The 24,781-nt window shown below is 46.7% G+C and overlaps 1 protein-coding gene across 1 annotated transcript in view; it reads right to left on the bottom strand.

Moving 5' to 3' along the window:
* CRACR2B (calcium release activated channel regulator 2B) overlaps positions 1 to 23,577 on the bottom strand; it is a 46,580-nt gene extending 23,003 nt beyond the window's left edge. The window contains 5 exon segments of the mRNA XM_050897460.1: positions 1,518 to 1,629; positions 3,108 to 3,363; positions 23,245 to 23,273; positions 23,276 to 23,297; positions 23,402 to 23,577. Of these exon segments, the coding sequence (XP_050753417.1) occupies positions 1,518 to 1,629; positions 3,108 to 3,363; positions 23,245 to 23,273; positions 23,276 to 23,297; positions 23,402 to 23,577 (595 nt within the window).
* Positions 23,578 to 24,781: the final 1,204 nt, after the last annotated feature.

The following is a 24,781-nucleotide window of genomic DNA, read 5'->3' on the forward strand; positions in this document are numbered from 1 at the left end:
AGAGGCCATGCAAGGAGCCCTCTCAAGAAGCAGACTTGATTGCAGCTTGAACCGCTTCCCTCAATTTCCCCCTGCACACTCCAGAAGGAAGACAGCAATATGCCAGGCCAAACTCTTGAGTTAGGGGCAAAGTCTGAAAAGGATTTCAATGAAGCCAGACACAAAGAACGGCCATAAAGAAAAGAAATGCAGAAATTAAGTGTTTTGCCTAGACTGGAGCAAGTCCCACAGAGCCAGGCTGCCAACACAGAGTGGCACCTGGCAACTGGTGGCTGACACAAAGAGAAATCTTGCCTACCTCTACCAGCAATGGCACTGAGGCAGGTACCCTCATGATGTCCATCTATGGCTATGGCTGGGACAAATGCCTCAAACAATGAGATTTGGGAATAACCAAGTCATAACACAGAGAGCAGTGGGGATGCCAAGGTGCTCAAATGGTGCCCATTCACCTTCCACACAGTGCTGGGCAGGAAGGCCCACACTCCTGAGATGACTCTTGTTTCTGGCAAAGGCAGCACAACCAGCCAACAAGGCTTCACCCCGGCAGGCAGGGGCACAAGGCAGAAACAGGCATAGTCAGCAGGCACTCAATCGGCTAACACATTCCCTGAACAGGCTAGCCCAAGACACAGCTTTCCGTGTTTATTCTAAGGAAATCTTTACAGCTTCTCCTTTCAGGGGTGGATGTTTCTGGCCATTCAAATTGAAGCACCAAAAAGGCCCCCCCTGTCCAAGCTGTGAGAAAGCCATGAGCAGCCACAATCTGAGCAATCAGGACACTGCAATTCAATCCTCCTCAATCACTTCTGAAAACCCTAGACCACCTGTGTTCACTTGCTTTGACCTGATCCAATTAACACCTCTACATGTCCAAGGAAGGTGCTAACAGGGTGCAGATTTTCTGAGAGCTTATAACCAGCTAAGGCAACTAAGTACCTACAGCAAAGGTTATTATTGCTATGGTCTTTCCTCCTCCTTAACATCTCTTGCACTGCTTGTGCTGCTGGATGATAACTGGTATAGGATCAGCATTATCCTAGTGTTTGGAAAATACAACAGTAAGAGGAAAACAAAAGCTCATTTGCCAGCGTGCTAGCCTACTAACAGGACTCCTACTAATATCCTTGAACAGCACTGCTACCAGCTGGAGATAGTTGCCAAGAGGCATATTTCTGTCCCTTCATTCAACAAGGGTCCTTATCCAGATGAACAACTGTGGATCACATAGCCAGATACAGGCTACAGTATGTACCATCTCCAGTAGGAGATGTTCAGAAGCTGGCTCCACCAGGTAGGCAGGTAACAGTTGTGGAAGAAGGCAACACAAAGCCTCAGGAAGGGGGAATAGCAGTACTGCACACACACCTTCTCCAATGATATTCACATAAGCATGGGGCATTGCCCTGCATAGCTGGTACAGCTTCAGCAGAACCACTGCACTTTCTTTCTTACCAACATAAAACATCATGTCATAGGTGGGCTTTTTCCTTCCTCTACCTTTGTGCAGTCCTTACCTAGTCCCATGCTGAACTCCACAGGTGTCAGGTATCCATTATTGTTCTGTTCCAAGCTGTCAAAAACAGTCTCCAGCTGCTCAAGGGTTAGGGGAAGTTCACTCTGGAGCCGCTTCAAAGACAAAAGAACAAACAAAATTAAGGCATGACTCAAGTCTTCCCTGTGACTAGCTCCTGTCCCTGCCATCCTCAGCTTTGGCCCACAGTGATGTGCCCTTTCAGCACTGCATCCTGGCTGGGATGCAACAGTCTGCCAGTACAGCTGAGTGATGACACAAATACTTGTTTGGACCCACTGATACGGCGACACTTTCCATTACTGGATGATTCAACCAGGACTGCAGGAGGGAACTTTGGGTTATTTTGTTTGGAGGGAGCCCAACCCTCTTCCTCCCCCACTTCAGAACCACTGCCTCTAGTTCACTGCCTGCCTCCCTCCACCCCTGCCCAAAGGTGGCTGTCCCCCGGGGGCACTGCCAGCCTCCTGCAACCACTGCTGGCTCTCTATGGGCACATCAGGTACCAGCTCCATCTCTTTGGCCAGAGAGGGAGGACAGACTTGTGGGTGTCTGGATTCAGTTCCCAGGTCTTGCAGGAAATCTTGCAGATCATAAACAGAATGTTCAGTCCATAACAGAGAGTCAGCTTTCTTCTGTCATCTTCTGCCTGTTGGGACCGCATCATTCCCACAACATAGACAAGGAGCAGAGAGATTTCCCTTCATAATACACGTGCAGAGCACCTACTGTGAAGGGGCACCCAAAGAAGCTTCCAAATAACAAGAGGTGTAGGCTAAAACCTCATTACAGTCCATTAAACGTGCAGATTTAGATAAAAGCTTAATAAATATTTATTAATGTAACTATACAAAATTAGGCATCACACAACACAAAACAAAGTGAGTCAATCATTAAACCAGCATGGACGTGCCAAGTGTTAATTATAGATGGAGGGAGAGATGGGACAGGAGAAAAAACAACCTACATGTAACCTTCCAGATAAACCATTAAAACAAAACTCACAAAGAACTATAGAGATTCTGTTAACAAATGCTGTTTTTAACAGAAAGCAGCAAACCACATTATTCTAGAGCAAAGTTATAGTTCAGGCCTAAAGTGAGTTTTTGAGATCAGGCTTTAGCTATGATTGAGACAAAAAGGTTATACACCTTTTTTTGTTAAGAGGTTGGTGAATTTTTTGTTGTTGTTGATTGTGTGTTGGGGGGGGAGGTGGGGGTTGTTTTGTTTTTCTAAATTAAACCAAAGATTTTTTTCCCGCAAATTTCCCATCCACTGCATGCTTAACTTTTGTAGGAACTGTTGCAATTTTTTTTATTTTATGCATTCCTTAAAAATTTGGAATTGCAGTCCCACTTGTCCCAGGAATTCCCAGGAGGTCCAAGGCCCTGCTGGGATTTTTGGTTCCTAGCAGCTGGCTGTGGCAGAGTTTGGCTCCCAGAAATCTGAATGAGAGGGAGCCCACATGCACACCCACACTTGCCAAAAGTAAAGACATGCCACATTCTCCCCTCTTCTGCCACCCATGACTTTACAGCTCCTCCCAGGAAACGGGAAGGATTTTTTCCCTCACCTGCATGTCCACCTTGGTGATAAAACCCTTCTCGTCCTTGTCACAAAGCTGGAAGAGCTCCCTTGCCTTCTCCAGCATCTCCACCTGCACATCTTCCAGCTTGCTCATTTGCCTGGAAGGAGAAGCACCAGGAGCCACGCCATCCTCCTCATCCCCTTCTTCTTCTCCTTCCCAGCGGACGTATCCCAAGAGCGCTCTCCTCTGGTTCTCCATCTTCTCAAAGTCTTTTGCCCCAGGGCAGGGGCAAATGGAAGAGCTGTGGGGCAGGAAACAGAGAAACCCCAGTCAAACATGGCTCTCCACTTCCACCCCACGCATCATCTAGTTACATGCCTTGTTGGTTTGAAAGAACAATATTCAGCATATCATACCAGGTATCTGGACTAGATGACCTTTAAAGGTCCAACCCACCAACCCAAACTATTCTATGATTCTATGATCTGTTACTGAGGGGAGGGGGGAAGGGAGAGAGTTTGTGTCAGAGGTACACACCACACATAGGTACACACTGTACACAACATAGGCATAACCAAGCCTACCACATGGCTGTAACCCTCCACACTGTGATGGGCTCCAGAACCTGCACCGAGCAAGGATGCTCTTTCACCATCTCTCCTCCTCTGGCTCAGACCTACAGGGCAGTCAGAGTTCTCTGCTGGTGACAGCCAGTTGCCAAGGGAAGGTTTCGGTGGAGACAAGAGGATGGAAAGGGAGTATTAAAGCATGCAGGTAAATCTGCATGGGAGCACGGTGATAGTCCCACACTAGCTGAGACAGGGGGCTCAAACTCCACGAGCAGGGCCAGCTCCCAGCTCTCACATAGCAACCTGGATGCCCCGACCAGGATGCTTCTCTCTGGTCTTGGTTCCTCTGGTAATAACATGTGCTTTTCCTCCTCCTGTTGCTTTTCTGCGCCACCTTTAAACACCAAAACTGCATCACAACTGCAAGAACCCAGAGTGGCACAAAGGCAGATAGGAGGAAGATCTGTGCAAGTGACAGAGGAAAGAGAAGAAGGAATGTCTCTGTCTCTCCCAGCCCTCTCCCATCCAGGTCCCCTGGCTGGCCTTCCAGCTCTCACATTTTCTTGTTAACACTTCCCAAATAGTAACTCCATCTCCTTTCATGTTATTACAGCACAAAGAAAGGTCAGACAATTCCTATACTGGGAAAAATTTAATAACCTGAGCACTCCTGCCCGCCTTGCCTACCAGCCTCTGTTTTGAGAGCTCATAAGCTGCCAAACAGAATTTTAATCTGAAGTGTTCACCTTTATAGGAAGGAAACCACATGACTATGGAGACATTTCAGAGGCCAAAGAAAATAATTCCCATTACTTACAAGTACCTAAACAAAAAGGCTAGGAACGAGAGCACCCCTTTAAGCACAGCACTGTGATTGTAAAGATGCATACAACGCATCCCTACCCCAACTAACCTTCTGACTTACCGATGCCACGTATCACCCTCAAAACAGCTATTCTTCAGCAACACCAGCACATTTTTTAAGCCTTGTTGCACTGATTGCTTTAGACTTCTCCTTCTGCCGATCTGTGTTCTGCATTGCAGGGCAGAAGTGAGCTGTGCAAGCAGGCTGAGAGCAGATTTAAACAGTGCTAGACAAAGAGGGCTTCAGGGTTGGTTGTTTTTTTTTTTTTTAATCTCCAAGAAATTAAAAGCCATGTACAGATGCTGTGATAACAAACAAGTTAATTCTGTTTGCACTTTTAGTACAATGGGAGGATAAAGAGCACGATGGCCAGGAAGAATGTCACATGCAAGAACTATATGAAGCTGACACAAGGAGAAGGCAATTATGTACCACGCTATTTGACTCCATTTATTACTGCTGGTTCATGAGCCAGAGGGTGGTTCTGCTTCAAAGAACAAGCAGAACACTTTGCTCCCCTTTTCAAATCAGTGTTTTTTCAGGGCACCTCCATTTAGTGTCACTTGAGAAGATATTTATTTGAAACTCTGCAGAAGACTACCTGTAAATGGGTACTATTATATGTTTCTAGTCAAGTAGACATCCCTGGCAAGCAATGGACACAGAGCTGGACCCAAGCTTTGGGGAATACTGCAGAGGAAAGGAGGGAAGAAAGCATGAAAAGCGAGAAGGCAGGGGGTGTCTTTCTCTCTTGCTCTTTTCCAAACAAACCCTCCTACCAAGCTTTTTTTGGTGTTACAGCACCAACACAGCAAAATTTGGAGACTAAAGCTTGATTCTATCCATTAGCTGGACAGTCAGCTTGCTTCTGATGGCAAGTCTGTACGTGTTAGTAGTAAAGAAGTCGGAAAGAACCCCAGCTTACTTTTCACATTCAAATAAAAGTTGCAAAGCTGGCCTTGAAAGAAAAAAAAAAAAATCTTATGCTGCATAGATTTTACAGGTGATTACGGTGAGCAATCACATAGCCACACTGAGGAATGACAATTATTGGCTGCTACAGGCCACCTTGCTGAAGCTTTTGCCAGACCCATTCCTCCCATGAAGACAGTCTCAGCACAGCAGCACCCTGTATCAGATGGTGAGCATAGGCAGCAGCAGGGGAGGAAACAAAACGGGAGTTCAAAGCAAGAGCCACGATAGGATTGCAGAAAACGGCCAGAATAAGAAAAAGCGCAAATAAGAAATGTGTTTTCTGAAACATCCTTCTAGCTGCCTAAGAGACAGTGAGGTCCCCAGAAGTAAAGAAGATCTTACTTTCTTATTACTGGTTTCATCATTTCTATTTCTAAAGCCAGAGCAGCCCATGCAGATGACATCTCCCCAGCTGTGCTGCAGCAAACAAAAGGTTGTACGAGGAGGGTGTTCTGTTGTCTCTCTGAAGCATATTTGCAAGCTGAAATTGGACCCATTACATCCCTACCTCTAGCATGTCCTCATTTTATCAAAAGCCCAGCTGTACTGTAGCTCCCAAACATTGGCTGAGCTAAAAGCCTCTTAATTAGAAGCACTGGGAGCCTGACACGGACAAGAGCCTGAAAGGATTTCACTCACATGTAAAAGACCAAGCCCATTAATTCGATGTTCGGAGTGCAGAGCCTCTTGTTCAAGCTGCTTCAAATGGCTTCAAGCCAGATGTGGCTCTTTCAATGGTGAGACAGCACTTGTAGAGGAACAAAGCAGCAAGTAAGAGAGAGCCCCAGTAAGCAAAATACACTGCAGCTCTGACGGTCTTCTCTCCCAGAGGCCTTTGACTGAGCAGCTCTTCATCTCCATCCCTGTTTGTAAGGGCATTGCATTGTATAAATGCAGATGAGGTACAAAGCAGATCTCAGTCTAACAGGTGCTGTCATACCTTCCCCAGTTACAGATCATCACTACAAACTACTGGGGAAGCAGCTTCATCAGCAAAATGCAGAGCATCACTGAAGGACAACTTTGAAAGAGGCTGAGGTCACTAGAGTGCTAAAACTGTGAACTGGTACCCAAAAGTGAGGCCAGCAGAGCTGGCCTGGGTGCAGAAAGAAGAGCTTGGGAAAAGCCACTCTTGCCTGACACAAGTGGAGAAGGCAGACAAGATAGGTACGGGCAGCTAATGCTTTTGGTCAGGCAAACCTGCCAGGATCCCCCAGCAAGATGTAGCCAAGCCACCTCCAGCGACAAAGCCAGGGGTTGTTACCAAAACTTCCTGACAGGATTAATTTTTCCAGGTCTCTTCTGGCAGGATAAGGTAGTCATTGAGTCAGCAGCAGTTAAGAATTAATTTCCACACCTAGCCTGGAATCAGGACAATCTCTGTATCTTGGGCTGTTGATTTCCATCATAAGAACATTTGCAATGGGTCATGGCAGAGTTCATCCAGCCCAGCATCTTGCCCTCAACAGTGGCCATGGATGGCTGGTGAGGGAAGAGTAACAGCAGGGCAAGCAGAGAGAAGGCCTCCCTGAAGAGATCTGCCAGCTTCTAGCCACTGTCAGCCTCCAGAGAGAAGGCTTCCCTGAAGAGATCTGCCAGCTTCTAGCCACTGTCAGCCTGGGGCAATTCCTGAGCCACATGGTTCCTCCCTCATCTTCCAAGACACTTGCCCAGCCTCCCTTTGAATCTGTATGAAAACATTCACTGTTCACATGAACTCGCTGATAGAAACAGGGTGTCTGCTGCAATCAGCGGGTGCTGACAAAGCTTCATGGGACTATTCCAGTTTTTTGGGTACACGATTTGACCAGCACCCACTCCACAAGAGATGGAGTCCCCAGGGCTTGGGAGAGCTACCAGGAAGATGGAAGTGCCAGGAACATGGGGGCACCAACAGGCTCCAATCGCCCTGGCCAGCCTCAGTGTGTAATGTTCTTCTGCATCCCCCTCTTCCCCCACCCCAGGGGTTTGGCTGCCTATGCTCAAGGTCAGCTCTGATATTGCACAGTCCAGATTTGGGCAGTGTCCAACATCTTAACAACCTGATACAGAGCTCAAGAGAAAGTCAGTCTTCAGGACCTGTGGATTACACCAGATATTTCCCGCCATGGTGTGTGCTGGGGCCCAGCAAGCAAAAATTCACCTGCTCCTGCAAGACAACTTTCCCAGAGCCTGGAAAGCAAATATAGATCTTCTCAGACACAGCACACAATGGGAAATTCAACTGCCAGTAAAGACAGCTAACACCAGGTCTTGTATTTCTACATAGAGGCAACTCAGACCAGCCTTACATGCATATTTTAACCACGTGAGGCATAAACTGCAGTTTGTCCTGTGCAAAGCTGTGCCAGAAAGTCAGCTGGATCCCATGGGCATGGCATTCTTTGGGGAAATCACAAGACCTGAATTTTAATCCTGACTCAGCTTGCCATACGGCCCTGGGTAAGTCACGTCACCTGCCTATGCTTATAGATTGTCAACTCCTCCAATATGGTTCTGATGCTTGTGACAGCTGGCACTTTATTTTAAGACTCAGTTCCTGGAGACTGATAATTACATGTGAAACTCAAGCATCAAAATAGTTTCAAAGCCTTGAAGCTGAAGAATGAAAAACTTGAACACAGAACTTGAAGAAACTACAAATTTCAACAGAAGAACAGACCCAAGGTGCTTTTCCTGGAAAGGAAAGATACTACTTCCAAGGTAGCATTACAGGGTCATGGTTTCCAATTTATTGTCTCGGAAAGCTTCTTGTTGTAGCAGTAAGCACTGTTAAAGAGGTAAAGAAAAGTCATGGCTAAAATGCTATCAACAGTCAAGCCCTTATCTATGTGACCGTGACCACCGTGTGCACATGACAACTTTGGGTTTATTGGTTTGGTTTTTTTTTTCCACAGCCCGATGACAAGGAGGAAAGGAAAGTGGGGAGTGCAGCCAAATGTTCCACAGCTGGTCCTTAGATGACCCCAGTCACCGCAGGGCATTGTACACGCACTGAAAAAACAGCATTCCTAGCAGTCCTGCTCCAATGCAAGACAATGAATCAACAGTTAATGAAGGACAAAAAAACTAAGCACAACGGCTAAGTGACTTACCCAGGATTACAGAGCAAGTGCAGTGTTTGGGTCCTATAGAGCTATAAGGGAAAGTAGGTTTTTGCTTTCCTGTACCACGGAATTTTTGGTGACATGGTGGTAGAAGGGAATATTAAAGAATCGTTATAAGTACATAGTAGGTGTCCAAGGTGTACCACAAACTAAAGTGCTCAGATACTTGCTGGGAAGTTTCCCAAAAGACATCCTCCTGTATCTCTGCCTAAGACAATATTATTAGAAACAACAAAAACACCCTCATACTAAACCTAAATATTTAAGCCATTTATTTAAACTGATCAGAAGAACACACACTCTTTCCTTTCTAGTCCTGGTGCAGAAAAAGAGTCTTACAACTTTAAAGGAAGGAATTCACCAGGTGTTTACATGTGCATTGATCATGCTCTTGACACATAAGCTGGTTGAGACAGGTTTGATCCCATGCACAAGAAGACATTACATAAAAAGAAGGGCTGGCATAAGGGATCCCTGTAGCTTCAGCAAATTACCCTGTTGCTTCAGCAAATTACAAATGCACAGCAAAAGCATGCCAAGATACAGTAGTACAAAGCATTTGTAGCTTGCTGATGGAATGGGAGCATCACTCAGGAGCAGCTGAGTAACAGGTACATTTTAAAAGAAAAGGGCAATAAAAGCGTCACAGGTCCTTATACCATTTTATATCAAACATATGCCACTTGCTCTCTTTGTTCTACCTTCCTTTTCCTCCCAATGTTTTGAAAGCCAATAATTACTGTAAAAAGTGCTCGTTGTAGGACACAGTCGCATCTACATGTTCCAGATTTTGTAGCACTGTGAGATTCAGTGATCAAATACACATATTTACAATTATTATCCTAGTTGCATGCAAAAAACACGTATTCTAAATGCATTGACAAAATTACAGCCATACAAATCTGGCCAGGTGAAGGTAGAGCAGAGGTCTTGCCAGGGAATGACACTGACCCCCATGTCAAACTGGCTTCCACACAGGCTGAATTTCCAAAAGCTGCTCAAAGGATCTGGGCACCCATTTGGTGGAAATTGTTTTAAAAGGCTCTACCATGGTGCCTGAAAAGGCTGGGAGGAGAGCAGAAAGAAAAGAGTTATTTCTCACTGTACTTTGTTCAAAATTAATTTTGCTCTTTCCCTTCTCTAGGAAATTTGTTTCCATTGTTTGGAATTTGTTTGGGTGGTTATTGCGTTCTCCCCTCCCAAAGGGAACGGCAGGAAAAGAAATAAACTGAAAAATTAGAAAAACATCAATTGTTTTGCAAGGGTTTTTTTCTTTTAAAAAACCTAAGAAACCCATACACACCCTGGGCAGAGAGCCTGAAATCAGGTGTAATATCTAGAGCTACACGTCACTCACTCACTCTCTCTCTTAATTGCCTGCACTTGATTGTATCCCTTTAAGGAAACAGGAACAAATCCAGGAACCTTTGTGTTGTTTACTCAGCAGGAGATTAGCCCAGCCTGATAGCCCTGAGCTAACCCATGCTGCAATATCGATGGATGACTTTATCATGGGATATGCCAGTATGATACAGAGGTATATCCCAGAAACAAGGACAGCTGCAAGGGGCTCTGTCATTCTGAATAGCATCTTAAAAAAGGTGCCCTGCTGCAATTCATCGTTTCCCTCACTGAAGTTCATCAAAGAGGAACGCTTCTTTATGACATCATACCAACTTCTTGATCTTTGCTAAAAAAACTTGCCACGGAGAAATTTGTTTGATGCAGACTCTATGCTCCCACCTGCAAGCAACTTGAGACTGGTAACAGTTCTCTTTTTTTATTTCAAGAGGTGAACAAATAAACTTCTTAAAACTGCACTCACTGATGCTTCCCAATTCAACAGCACAACAGAAAGCACCAACACATAAGTAATAAGTCTTCAACACAGATAGGTATCCACAACAGACCAAAACAATATTCTTTCCCCCAGAAATTGCCACAAATCCTCCATCACACCCACATGCCACTCCCCAGCTATGCCCATTGCAAGCCAGCGACACTTTGCAGCTCTCACGCTGGCACAGTGTCGCAGCGTTGGCATGCAAACACTGAGGGCGCGTGTTTGTGCTGGAACCGCTCCTACTAATCGGGCTTTTGGCTTTGTTGGGTTGTTTTGCTTGGGGAGTGGAGAGAGAAAGCATCAGTTTTTCCTCTAACAATATTTGGGCCAAGAGTTAATTCTCAGCAATTAAAAACAAAATCCAAACACATTTTTTCCATGAACAGCTAATGGTCTTGGATCTGTCAATATAAATAGCACACAGCTGATTTTTCAGACAATAAAGAGCATGCTTGCAATAAGACATGACAAATAGCAATAGCTAGTTTAAAAACAACTAATTTTTACAAATTCCTTCACTTTATAAAGGCTTACAGGTTTCCTGAAACTTTTTTTTTTTTAAAGAGACAGAACAGAACATTGCAACATCTCATACAATGCAACATAAGGATTCATCTTATATACCACAGCAGCAGAGGAATGGAAAAACCAGCAATGTTGTACCCTCTGACTTCAAGAAGAAGAATTCATTGTATTTTCATAGGCTGGAGATCATGCTGCACATCCACAAAGGACATGGTTAGTCAGCAGCAACTAAACAACATTCACTTAGTCAAGTAGAAAAGGCTCTGAGCAGTATCAAGCTTCCCACTGATGCCACTGCTGTTAATGTTCTACCACAAATATGCGGTTGTTAGAGGACAGAGACAATCAGCTCAAGAACATAATTGAGAAAGACAGGATATTTTAGCTGTGAAGAGATAATACAGCCTTTATTCACATTCGCTAAACACTGCTAACAGTGGTGTGAAGCTGGAGGTAGATGCTGCTTTGAGTTCAGCAATCAGTAGGTAGATTACGCCTGAGTGATACCTACAGGCCAGGCAGAAGGCAAACAAACTTTCTTTGCCAGCCCAGATGTGGGAAAAGCAGGAGAGAAGACAGAGGACTTGGCACTTGACATCAGACATACTGGATCATTTTTGATTCAAAGTAAAAACTGAGCACTGGGAGCCCAGGCAAAGGAGATCCCTGCTGTCTTCTACTCCTCTTTTCCAAGGGCTGGTGCAGCAGGCAGGAATGCCCCATAAGGAAGACAAGCTCCAGACCTAAGCTAGCATTTAAAGCTCTTCAAATAGCCTTTACAGGAAATGACGTAAATCCAGGGCAGCTCCTCAGCTTGTTTAATTGAACATCACTGGCAATTTCCTCCTGCCTTAACTGCCCCTTTAGCAAAGGCAGCACTTGCGTGCAGAGCAGGTTGTACCAGAGACAACAACCAGAAGTCCGCACGCTTCTGCTGCGCTCATGCCACTAGTTATTGAATAGCTAAGATGTCATCCAGAAAAACTCGGCACATGACAAGCACCACCTTGGCTGCTGCAGCAGCTCAGCAAGGACATGTCAGCAGAAATGCTGCTGTGGAGACTCCTTTCACACCCTGAGAGCAGCAGAGGCACCGGTACACAAGGTTCTTCCCCAGCCCTCAGGAATGCAATCATGCTTGGTGTCCTGCAGAGAAAATTCAGGCTGAGAGGAGGCACACCTCAGTCCTGTGCTGGTGGAGAGCTAGACATGCTCTGTCAGTGACCTTGAAGTACTTCAAGGGCAAAATTATATTATGCAGAAACAGCCTTTTCTTGAATAAGTGGATAAAAAGTTCTAATGGATACACAAACCTTCAAATGCAAAAAATTTGGTTTTTGTGGAGTTGCCAGTGTAACCAATTCCCGAATGGCAGAGATGGTGAAGAATTGTCCCCGGTCACTGTTGTCTTTAAGAAAAGAATCCAGGAGCCTCAGATAAAGCTGGGTGGTGGCAGTTGCACATCAAACAGGAGGAAGCACTTTGCAAACCATTAAAGTGGGGGACTTGCTGACACAGGATGCTGAGGATGTCACAGGCATTCATGGCCTGCAGAAGTGGCTGTTTTTTCTTCCCTGAGTTTGTCCATAAAGGACTATTACGCAAAATACCTGTTTTGGTGAAAATTTGCTGAGCCACAAACAGCCAAAACAGTGTACTAGGAAAGCATCATTACACATTTATGCTGGGAAGATGAGGGTATCTGCCATTAGCTGCTGTTGGAGACACAGTGCTGGTTCAGCCTGGCGGTTCCTCAGCACGAATAGAGGCTGCTTTCTCATCAGCAGGAACCACCCTCAAAGTACGCAGAGTCTTCCACCAAAAGGACCACGGCATCTGCTGCATTTTCACCAAGGACAGTCCTATGAACTGGACTTGATACTCCAACAGCCAAAGGTCACGCTTCTCTCCACAACTATCACTGCCATCAGACCCATAACTTGGGTGCTGAACTCAACTCAGACCTCCCTTTGAGTCCTCAGATTCTAGCTGACTACGTAATACCAGAACAAAGATTTTCCTTTCCAACAAGAAGCTGAATCTCTCTCTGACAGCCACGCACCTTGTCTGACCTCAGCAGGAACCCTCCTGGGCTGCTGTTACCTATGCACACTCCTCCTGCAGAGTCACTGTTTAAGTCAGTCACCCTCTCTAGGCATCTTTTCACTAGTTCTTACCTCTGTTGTAAGAGAAACAACTGGTGTTAGCTTCATAGAGGATGATCTTTCTGCCACCCAAACTCAGGATGCTGAACGAGAAAGGTGTTGACTGCTGCCTCTAGTTGGCTCCCAATTTTGTTCTGTTACTTCTTCATTAAATTTCCTGACAGCCACCCACTGTTCTGAGCTCAAGCCCTTCCAGGCCAGCTGCAAGTTCTCCTCAGCCGCTTCAGTGCCCTCTTTGTGCAAAGGCTAAAAATCCAGTCTAAAAATCCAGGCTAAAAAGACAGTCCCATCTCACCTGGAGTACCACAGGTGTAAGCTCACAGAAGTGGGAAAGAGCCTTATCTTTGTTGACCAAGATCCTTGATCTTGAAATCAGCCTCATACAAACAAAAATTCATAGCCTTATGTTGTCCTCAAATAGCTCCCCCACCACACACACTCACAGATAAAATATCAAATCAGAACATCAGACCACCCAATCCCCTTTCAAAGGAGAAACTTCTTTTTGGTAAAGCACCCACTCACACTGCTTACTGAATACATGTGATAGACAGTCATTTCTTCTCCAGCTGAGCCGGCAAGTTCTCTGCAGCACTTGAAACCTCCTTATTCAGAGGGCTATAACTGCAGGGAAATGCATGAAGTTCAAGCATCTTTTCCTCATCCCAGGAAATTCACGTCCACTATCTGGAGAACTGGACAAAGTGATCTTATCCCCATAATCTTTTCTGGGCTGCATGTTAGCAACAGGACCAGGGGTAGAAGCTTTACCTCGCTACTCTGAATCTGCAAGATGCACTTAAAGGACAAAAACGGTTTGCAAAGATTAACGAGTAGGAATGAGTATGGAGAGGATTTCTAGGCACCACAACTCCCTGGAGAAGCCTCTCCATGGCTGGTGCCGTATTGGTTTTGCCCAGGAGCGACGTATGGGACCTGCGGACAGTTTGACCTTTCTGCAAATGCTATTAAAACAACAAACAGAGCCAAGGCACCTGGATGAAGCCAATTTCCAAGGAGACGGTTAACCCATTCTCTGCCTCACAGAGGTGAAAATGGTCATATGCACAGGTGCGTGACACTTGGTTACCTCTCAGCTAAAGATCTACCCTGATAACAGTGGGTATAAAGGTAAAGATTCACCCCTTCCTGTGAGCTAAGGAGGTGTTAGCTGTGCTATGCAAAACACCTTTCCTGAAATGCCAGTGTAATTTGTGCACTGGAAAAGGATGAAATCCATGCCCTGAGTAGAGACACCTCTTGGCTGTCCGACCGTTGAGGGGGCCACAAGTGAAGTCTTGGATCCAGGGAGTCGACACTCCCACTCCCTCTCCCAAAAGAAGAGAGGATTGGTCTGAATGTCCAAGAATTCCAGGATCTCGTACAAGATATCAGAAATATACGCTCCCTTTGTCACTCAGGGGGACAATCACAACAAAATACTAAAAGCCTCAGATTTCTACAAGACAGAAAACTAAAGAATGTTTTGAGCAGACACAAGCCCTGAACTGCTCCTCCACAAAGCGGGATAACATGTGCAACTGAAGGGCACGTGTTCCCTGCGTACCAGGCGCAGCTTAGTGCAAGAAGCAAGCAAAGCAAGGAACAGCATTTGAAGCAAACTTGGAAGCAGATGCTGGGGGGGGCAGATATTCCCCTCTTTGACAAAAGCTGTCACTGAGTCAGAAGCCAACAGCAGCAACACTGATGTAGGATTAGAGAAAATGGGGGGGGGATAGGTGTGCTTATGAGGGATAGTGGAAAATTTCCTGACAAATGTTTTTAAAGAAAAATTTCTAAGTTTTCACAAAGTATGCAGCAGAAAATCCTTAGTTTTTAATCTAACCAGCTCAAGACATCCATTTCATAAGAAAACATCACAATCCCACATATTCTAAGCATGTACTTTTTCCCCTTTACTTTTGAAAATATAACCATTGCAGCTCTTACTCTAAATCAGCAGTTTCCCAAATCAATGAGTCACTAGAATTAGTTAAGCAACCTGCAGAAACACATCAGAACTAGGAGCAGTTTCTTCAGTTCAACATTTGCAAAGACCTTAGGTGATCCAAACTGAAGCATTAACCATCTGTTAATTAAGCACCTCCAGCTCTTGAAAACCAATCAATAAATTTTCCTTCCTCCATCACGGGAGTAACGACCATTTTCGGCAGTGATATAGAATACCACTGCACTCAGCGAGTTCTACTCTGCTGCTTTAAAGCAAAAGCAGGAAGTCGTAACAGAAAGTTCCTGGGGAGAAACTCTGCTGAGACACAGAAACTCGCAAACTCGTTCAGACTTCCTTCTCAAATAATTCCTTGTCCAAATGAGAGAGACTTTCTTCCCTCCCCTCCACCCCGTTGCACAGCCTTGTTTTCTCTCTCTGCAGGTGTCCCCAAATACCTTGAGTGGCAGGACAGTATTGCTCCCCTTCCCTGGAACTGGCAGTATATTCCACAGCAAAAAGCTAGCAGAGAACGAACACCACCACTGTAAATAGAGTATCAGAGCAGGTCCAAGCTAGGAGGTGTGGTTTGCAATGCTCCCTACGCATCTCATCCCCTTTCCAACATAGGCTAGTAGCCATTGGTTCAGAAAGCAGCACAAGAAAACCTGCCCTTAAGCTCCCAAGGTAAATTCCTTGTAATCCTGCCTCATGCACAGCTGTGAAGGAGAAGGGTTTGTTTCTGAACTGCTTTAGGCAAGAAGGGAAGAAGTGGTAAGAAAGCAGACAATCCCTTGTCTCATGCTCAACTTACCTTCCCTGAGAAACTCTGGCTGTGCTTGTAGGTAGCTCACCACCTACCTGCCATCCGATTTCAACAAGGGCAGGGCTGGAAACTACCCCTGTGAATCCTGCCTCGATTTTAATTCCATATTTACATAGCTGGCAACCTGTTTCACAAAGAGAAGCACAGAGAGCTTAGGAAAAAAGAAAGGCAAAGCATAAGATGATAGTGCAAGGACCATCTTTCCAAAGCACCATAAAACACACCCCAGGACTTTCTTGCTAAAGAAGCCAGAGATGCCATCCTGCCACTGACCAAAGCACCCCTCTATCCCACAGCACCACCAAAAGGAAGCAAAGCCACCCCTGCCCGCTGACAGCTGGAGACACTGATGAGGATTTGTCACTCAATGGCAGCTCCAGGGCCCCAGGCAACATGAAGTTGCCCTCAGCTGTGTCAGCTCCCACTAGTTAAGCCTGAGGACTTCTTGGAAGGTGACAAAGAAAAGAAAAAAAAGAGCATGTTGAGACCCTGGCAGGCTGGCTCTTCATTACCTGGTATGGTTTTGTCCCCTTTGCTCACCCCTGCCCCAAATGCCTCTGTGTCAGCCCTCAAGAATAATATTTGCCCAGCAAACAAGCTTTGCCATACAAGTCACGAGCAGGCAAGCCCAGCCTCTACAGAGAGCAAAAACCACTCTTCCACCGATTCCCACGGAGAAGACTCCAGCTGGTATCTGAACAGCAGAGACCTCATCAACCTGCAAACAGAGGAGCTCCAAATAGCCCCATCCTACCAGCAGCAAGCGATGATGGGACCTGCAGAAAGTAAAGGCGGATCCTTCCCCATGTATTTTAAGATGGTTATTTCAAAACCCAGACTAAAAAATGGACATGAAGACTACAACTGCCACATTTGTCTTTAATACAGGCTTAACAGGGCCAGCGAGCTCCCCCGAGCCATCTGGGAGGACTCTGTGCTGCCAGAGGGCAGCTCTGCTCCTCTCAGACCAGGACGATCACCTCTCCACTCCTCATGGGTTCAGCTTTGCCTCAGTCCCAGGACCACACATCCTTTGGGACAGGCTCTAGCAGTGTAGCTGCACCAAAAAAAACCCAAAGAAACCCACACCAAGTGAGGTACCTGCCTCTGAGCAGAAGAGTTTACTCACCATTTTGTTTACTGTTGCTGCAGAGGCGATGCTTAACACTGAACCATGGTCTCGGCTGGGATGCTGCTAGAACAGCACAAAAAAGGGAGCAAACTGCTCTTCTGCACCTTGCAGCCTGTCCTGTCTCTAATCTCCTCCTAGAGTCCTTTATAAAGCTTCTCTTAGTACTGACCAGAATAAAAAAGCTTATCAAACACAAAAAAATAAATAGCATTTTGGAGCCACATTAATGAATCCTTAGCATTACATGGATAAAGGTCAGGAAATACAAAAAGTTACGGTTCCCACAGTAATGCTAATTCAACCATACTGCACATCCTGTGTATTTAGTGGTACACGTTGAAAAGAAAAAGGCTTCATCCACTGATGCCAAAAAGGTTTTTGATTTAGTCAAGACACTTGAATACCACCCCCCACATGCAACATTTATTGTTCAGAGAAGTGGATTTTCAGATCAAATTGGAATAACCCAATCTAAGCATCATTACAGCTCCCCATATCTAGGGCAATAGCAAGAGCTCTCAAGCATGATTAGACTGAACGTTATTTGCTCAACCTGAATAGAGGAAAGGAATCCAGGCGTCAGAACGGGTTGAGTCACCAAATCGCAGTCGGCGGCGATTCTGCACTTGGATGCAGCAGGGAGGTGGTAAGGAGAGAGGGGAGAGAATAACCGACCAACCCCCACACACCCATACTGTCAGCTTGAAATATCCCCCTGCCTAGTATCCTACCTCACAAGCCTGGAAACAGGTTGTGAATGAACTACAGTCATACTGACCTCTCTCCAGCACAAATCTGCATGTTGCTCTGCTCTCCAAGCTCCTGAGGTCTTATCTTCATGCTTTACATAAAGCCCACACCACTCTTCCCAGAGGGAACAACTACAAGTGATCCATTTGCATTTAGCAGCTTTGACTGAGGAACCAGATTTGCATGGAAAGCAGAAGACTCTTTTTGTGCCATAGGAAACGCATTAAATCAAAGGGGTTTGTGCATCTGTTCTGGAGCAGAGGATTACTCCTCTAGCTGTATGTCTGGGAGGAAGGAAAGGTAGAGCAGAGATCTTGCAAACCCCTTTAAGAGGCAAAGAGGGTGAGGAAGAGGGAAGGCAGCTCTCAAGCACAGGAGCAAAGCATGCAATGGAAGAAACACGTACATTTGTGGGGGCATCTGCATATGTCCTTTTTCCCTCCAATAAATCTGAATTCTTTTCCTAGTTCCCATGATATCGGACAGAAGGGCACAGTTCAGGACAACAGACATCTTTGAACTTCAAAAACCTGATAAGTGAAGAGAGAGGCTCTGGCAGCGCTGCTGCTGAAGAGGTCCTCAGCCCTGCTAGACACCAGGGCACCCGCACAGCCCTGCTCAGAGGACACCGAGCTGATAGAGCTGCTCATGGAGCAACATCAATCCCAGAGTCTGCAGCAGGACACAGGCACAGGAACACACAACAGAAGTCCTTCTGTCCACAGGGTTACTGGGTGGCTGTTCCTTCACTCACACCCCTCAGGCCCTTGCTGTCACTGTCCCTTGGAGTGCACCCACCTTCCCTTTTGGGCTACAGCATCAAGTCTCCACATTTTAAAAGGGCTTTGCAACCCTCCCCACAGCTGCAATGACTGGCTGTTCCTCAGAGCTGCACAAATCCCAGCTGGCATCTAGCCACACCTGCCAAGGGTAACAAGGATTTGGTCACGCTTTAGCTTATCTTAAGCAATGACGACGCTTGTCTTGCTTCTTGGGCAAAGCTCAGCAGCTCTGCACCTGCTGAGGAGGGGAGCTGGGCAGAGGCCAGGAGCTTCAGCCTGCAGCGATTCACACCAGAGCAGGATGACTCTGCTGGCCTGCGTGTCCCACCCACAAACAACCAGGCATTTAGTCCACAATCAAGAGTTATGGGGAAGATAAAGTTCAGCAATATTTACACATCTCATCTCACCTTCACCTCAGCTGCTAGCACAGGCATACAGCTCACCTTCCCTAGAGACAGTACAGCCATGCTAGTCCTCGCCAATAGATAAGCCCATCAATTTTATTTTACAGGGAGTCAGACCATTTGTCCAGAGAGAAGACTTCAACATCCGTCATGCTGTCAACCTGCAGGTCACCTACAGCTTAAATTCCCAGCTGGAGATGAGTTCCATTTCCTCTGCCTCCCCACAACCTGCACATCTCTCAAGCTCCCACTACACCCAGCTAAGGGCTTACAGCTAGCCTGCGAGCCTGCAGTCTGCTTCTAACCCTCCTTTTCCAGAGGCTGGACTTACCTAGCTATGCCCAGACATAGCTGGATTTTTCCCAAAAGGTTTGCTTTCCATAGTCTAAATTACATATTTAGACATTCCACAATTTTATTTTTAACACCACACAGCTACCAGTCCTACTCTTCCAAAGGTCTGCAGATATCCTGCTTGTTATTCTTTTGAAGAGCTTGAATAGGAAGCAATAAACAGCTAGATACTGTTACCTTTATTGCACAGCTACAACAACTGGACCTGACATTTTTCAAGTCTTCACTGCATTGCTTTAGCCTTCATCCAGCACACATGCTAAAGGCTAATTCTTTCAAAAAGTTATAGAAGAGGTCTTAAGAGCTCTCCCCTTATTCATACTCTCATCTCCTCTTCAGAAACGCACGTTGCCTCAGCCCATGATTCATCATCTGCTGGGAACAGTGACATCTTTGCATCTGTCAGGATCTTACCAGCATCACAAACTCAGGCCAGCCCCGTGCCCAGACAGCGCTGGACCACCACAGCAGATGTCAGGAGGTTCACGGCTCCCAGTCATGTTTTTAGAGGTCTCCTGCCATCCTCAGAACAACACAAACCTTTCTGCAGGGCTTTCAGGTGTATGTAATCCTCAAACATCCTTCTGAACCAGGCAGTTCCTTCCACATAGATGGGGCCATTAACTGGTGCACAAAAGCGATACAAAGTCTTGTACCAGCACAGAGATTAAAACTACAGAAGCAGGGACAACAGCTCCTCCTTCAGATGACATCTCTGCTAAATTAACTGCAATCACACACTTCACTAGATAGCAAGCAGGGATGTTACAAGCCTCTTTGCTCTCAATCTTATTACTTGACAGATTTTCCTCCAGTTATGCCAACCAGATGAGAGCACTGTACCCTTCCAGAGCATTGTACCATACCCCATTTCCTCCAAAGCAAACCTACGATTAAAGTCACAGTCTCTAAGAGCACAAGACAGTATTTGTCACTGCTTTAGTGCTCTGTGACACACGGTTAAGAGAAAAACACTTGGTTAAAAAGTCCACAGGGCTTCCCAATCATGTTACCCCAACCTGAACGAAGCATGGGAAAGCCCACCATGGCTCCAGACTTCCTTTGAAAGTTCACAGTACCACAACCTACGCACAACTCACAACAGCTATTAACCTGAGGTTTGGCGTCGTTTTCTCCCAAAGCTCATGACATTTGTTATTCCACTTGAGGCCCCTAGGTCCTGCAGTCAAGTGAAATACTGAGATTCAAGCACTCCTGGCAGCTTATACAGACATGCAGAAATCTCCAAGACAATCAGAAATCAGCATGAGAAAGCAAATTAAGAACCCATTTTCAAAAAAACCACTTATGTCATTCCATGGCACTTTTTTTTTTTTTTTTTTTTATGTCTGGCTGATGATTTTTAAAAGCTTAGGGTGGCAAACCTTTTGAACATATGGCCTGAGAAAAGCACATTGTGCTCCTTGCCACAGCAGAAGCACACAGGGAATACTTAGTGGATCCACCCCAGTGCTCCTTGCACAGCTGCAGAGGTCAGGTTTGCTTAGCAAAATGTGCAATTAGGTCCATGCATAGGGAAATCCTTCTCAGCATCAGCCAAGAAATTAAAGCTTTAGGATGCAGGATGGGGAAAAGAGAATGCTGCTAGAAAAATATTAAGAGGGGTAATCGGAACACCAACAGCATCTCCCTTTCAAGCTGCTGGGCTATCCGTACCTGAAAGGATACACAGTGACAAAGGACAGAAAGCCTTACTAATTGTTACAATTCTGCTCTTTTGATGCGACAACAAAACAGATCATTCAAGATTCAGACATTCAAAGTGAACCAAGTATTTCCACTTCAGACTTTATATGGACAGCAAGCAAAGGCATCTGGCAGGAACAGGGAAGACACTGCTCCGCTCAGTGGAAGACGACACATTTGCTACAGCTGACGTTTCTTGTCACTGTCTTTAAATCCGAGATGAGCTCCTGCAAGCAGGCAAGGAGAGGTAGGAGGATTCGGTCCCCAGAGCAGCTTTATCAAATCAGATTTAGACAGTAACATGTGGGCTATATTATGGAAACCAAACGTAGTTTATTGTACATAAGGATCAATACCTGCAAAGCTCTCTGACCATGAAGAACATTGTGCATGGAGCTGTGCCCATATGATTTATGTTACTGCCAATTGTCCTCATCCCATTAGTTTATTCTCTGAGGCTGCCTGGCAAAGTCACGAGTAACAGCAGACCCCCAGCACTGTCTGTCTGCTGCTAAAGACAGCCCCACATGGAGTCCTCCTTTGCAATTCAATCTTCAGATCAGTAGATGGTAGGGTCTTGATTTATTAGATGCATCAAATTGGGGTGGGGGGAGAAATTTTCCTATTTGATGGTGACAAAACAGCCAAGCAGACTTTCTAATCGGACAGTTTATACTACCCAGCTTAGCTTGCCACAGCAGAGAGACCAAGAGAAGAGTGATGCTCTGGAGAATGAGAACAACATTGTTTGCCCAGCAAGGTAGCTTCAGAGAGTTTGTATACCATCTTATGAAGGATCCTAAAATTTTATGCCTCAGGCCTCACTTCAGTCTCTGTGCAGCAGGATGCCCTGGCAAAGAGAGGCTTCTTCCACCCCAGCCCATTGCAGTTTCTCAGAACCTGCTCTGGACCACCTGAACTGGCCAGTGAAAGGACAGACTAGACTGATTATCTGTTTGATCTAGAAAAGCAATTTCCATAGCCCTCAGGAGATGTATATATAGATTCATCTCTATATATCTACTTATATGATCCTCAGAAATAAATATAACTCTAGAACATGAAAAATAAGCTGCAATTGCTCCTGACCCGGAGTAAGGCGAGGCTAGAAGTTACCGCTTTTCTGAGAGCCCCTTGTTGCCCAACAGCCGTCATCTCCATCAGAATAAGCAAGGACTCAACGGGTCAAGTCTAAACAAGCAAGCTGTCTTTGGATTATCCTGCCTCCTCAGGATATTCCTGAGCACAGCCATCTCCCTGTGTCCAAGGCTGGCGATCGCTGGCCTCTTTCCCCGTTGGCTGTTTTCAGGAAGTCCTACAGGAAGGACCTGAGGTTCAACACACAAGTTCACCGAAGTGCATCCCATGCACACAGGATGTTAGAGGAAGACGCTGCAGTCTTAGGAGAGGGAAAGCTCTGGTATTTTTTCCTTCCAAAGAGAAGAAGCAGCACTAATGCAGCTACCATGGGGACCTGCGGCATCTGTACTGTGCAGTGTCATCTGCACCTGGATTGTGGCAAGAAAGAACATTCCCTGAACAGAGGATGCTGAAAGAAAATGAGGAAATAGAAGATCTCCATTCAGGTCCAGCACACAAGACCAAAGCCCCTGGACCTCACCTCAAAGGAGCCTGCAGACTTCAGAGCAACAGGGGAGGGGAGAAGATGGAAGGGACAGCAGCTCCCCAGCCTGGACCCCACCAGGGCAGCGCTTCCCATCCCATGGCCACGGCCGCAGCTATGCCTCAGGAGTGGTGTGTGGTAGAGAAGGCGGCTTTGCACAGGAACGTGGATCCTGCATGCCCGTCCTTCGCCGGCAAGGGACCACCGACAGCTGGGGACGAGGCAGGTATGTCGCTCTGGACAGACAAGGACCCCCAGAGCACAGAGAGTCCCCCCAGCCCTCCGCTCCCCTCTCCCCACAGCCGCAGGGGAGGGACAGGGGAGGCCGACCAGGCAAGGGCCAAGGCACCACCCGGGCCCTTCCCTGGGGCGGCTGCTCCCCAACACCTCGCCTGCCGAGTCCTGCCGGCTCCCCGCCGCGGGCTCGGGCCCCTGAGGGGGTCCTGCCCGGCGGCCCGGGCGCCAACGGCCGTACAAAATGGCGGGGGGCAGCAGCCCCGGTGAGGGGACCCATCCCCAGGGGCAACGCGCCCTCAGCCTGCCCGCCCCGCTGCTTGCCGCTGCCGGCGCCGTCCGCCTCGGGGAGCCCCTCACACAGCTTACCTGATCCGGCAAAGGGGGAGAGGAGCGGCGAGCGAAGCGGGCACCTGCGGCCGCTCTGCCCGGGGGAGCGGGCAAGCGGAGCCGCCGTTAGGGCTGGAGGCGGCCCCGACCCGGAAATGAGCGGGGCCGCGGGCGGGCGAAAGAAAACCCGCCGTACGGCCGGGCTGCGCCGGGCCGGGGAGCGGGGCGCCCGGGGCCAGCTCCCCCCGCCCCTCGGGATAAGCAGCAACACCCACGCCCCCCCAACATCCCCCAAAAGACACGAAACCCACAGGCTGGGGCTTGCGCACCCAGCGCTGCTCGCAGCCGCTCCCCTGACAGAGCCGCAGGCATCGCCCGGCGCCCAGGCTGATTTATGCAAGAAAGATCAGCTTCAGCGATTAACGGCACCGAGTTGGGATGTTTGGGTTTTGCTGTCATTAGAGGTGAAAAAGCTGTTTGCTTTATCAGCTGCATGCTATAATATTAATTACAGCACTTATGCCTGTCCTGTGATAGCATGTAACAAAGCATCTTTCTACAGTTTACTACTGTCAAAAGACTGGACAAAGAAAAAAAAAGAGCCCAAGCCCTGCAGCACCTATCAGACACCTGCAGTAACAAACCCCAACCTGGGTGCTGTTATTTCCCTTGTCCCTGGGGATGCCAGCTCCACAGCCCAGCCGGCAGTACCAGAAGAGCGATGCACAGCTCCCTGGGCTTGCACCAAGGAAAGCCCCTGACTTTCCCAGAGTCCAAGGGCTGTCGGTTTCCATGTGCCCCAGCTGGAGATTAACCAGGGCAGACCTTGGTATCTGACTGAGACAGATACACAACAGCCAGTATGATCTATTTCACCAACTCGTAAACAGAGGTGTAAGAGACATCCCCAAGAGATGCCTCTGAATTGCAGAAGTTTGAAACTTGTGAATAACTTTTTACTAACCTTTTCACAGGTGCCAAGCACCTGCAGTTCCCACGAGATGGTGCTTAATTCCTCTCGGAAACCAGAGTCTACCCAGAAGCTCCAGCAAAACACAGGCTAATATAATTTGGGGCATTTTGGCTTGAGGAAGTCAGAACTGGGCCAAATGCACCATTTTTCACCTCTAGGTCAATGCCCCATTCATTGCATGCTGATGCATGTTTACCCTGAGAGGATTTTGAACGGGATAGGGCCCAGCAAAACAAATTTCATCATACAGTGCATTCAAAAAATATTTAATAAACCTTTAAATGGCAAGGCAAGCAACCTACCACAGCCAGGTAAATATACTGAGAAAGTTTTTATTAGAAGGTACATTTCTGCCAAAATAAATAGTTACATTTTCTTCAGCAAAACATTAGAAAAAAGAAACAGGAGAAAAAAAAGCATCAACAATTTAATACTGAACTTTTAAAGTGACTGTGAACACTACTTAGTGACATTGCCGTGTAAATACATGACTTCCATATGCTATTGCTGGTCTAGTTGCTGCTCTGACATCAGTAATTTCCACAGGATCTCCACGTGCGTTGTGTGCTTAAGGGTCTTCTCAAACTCAGTAACAGCAGTGGA

This window comes from Gymnogyps californianus, chromosome 5 (assembly GCF_018139145.2).
Source record: "Gymnogyps californianus isolate 813 chromosome 5, ASM1813914v2, whole genome shotgun sequence".
NCBI lineage: Eukaryota > Metazoa > Chordata > Aves > Accipitriformes > Cathartidae > Gymnogyps > Gymnogyps californianus.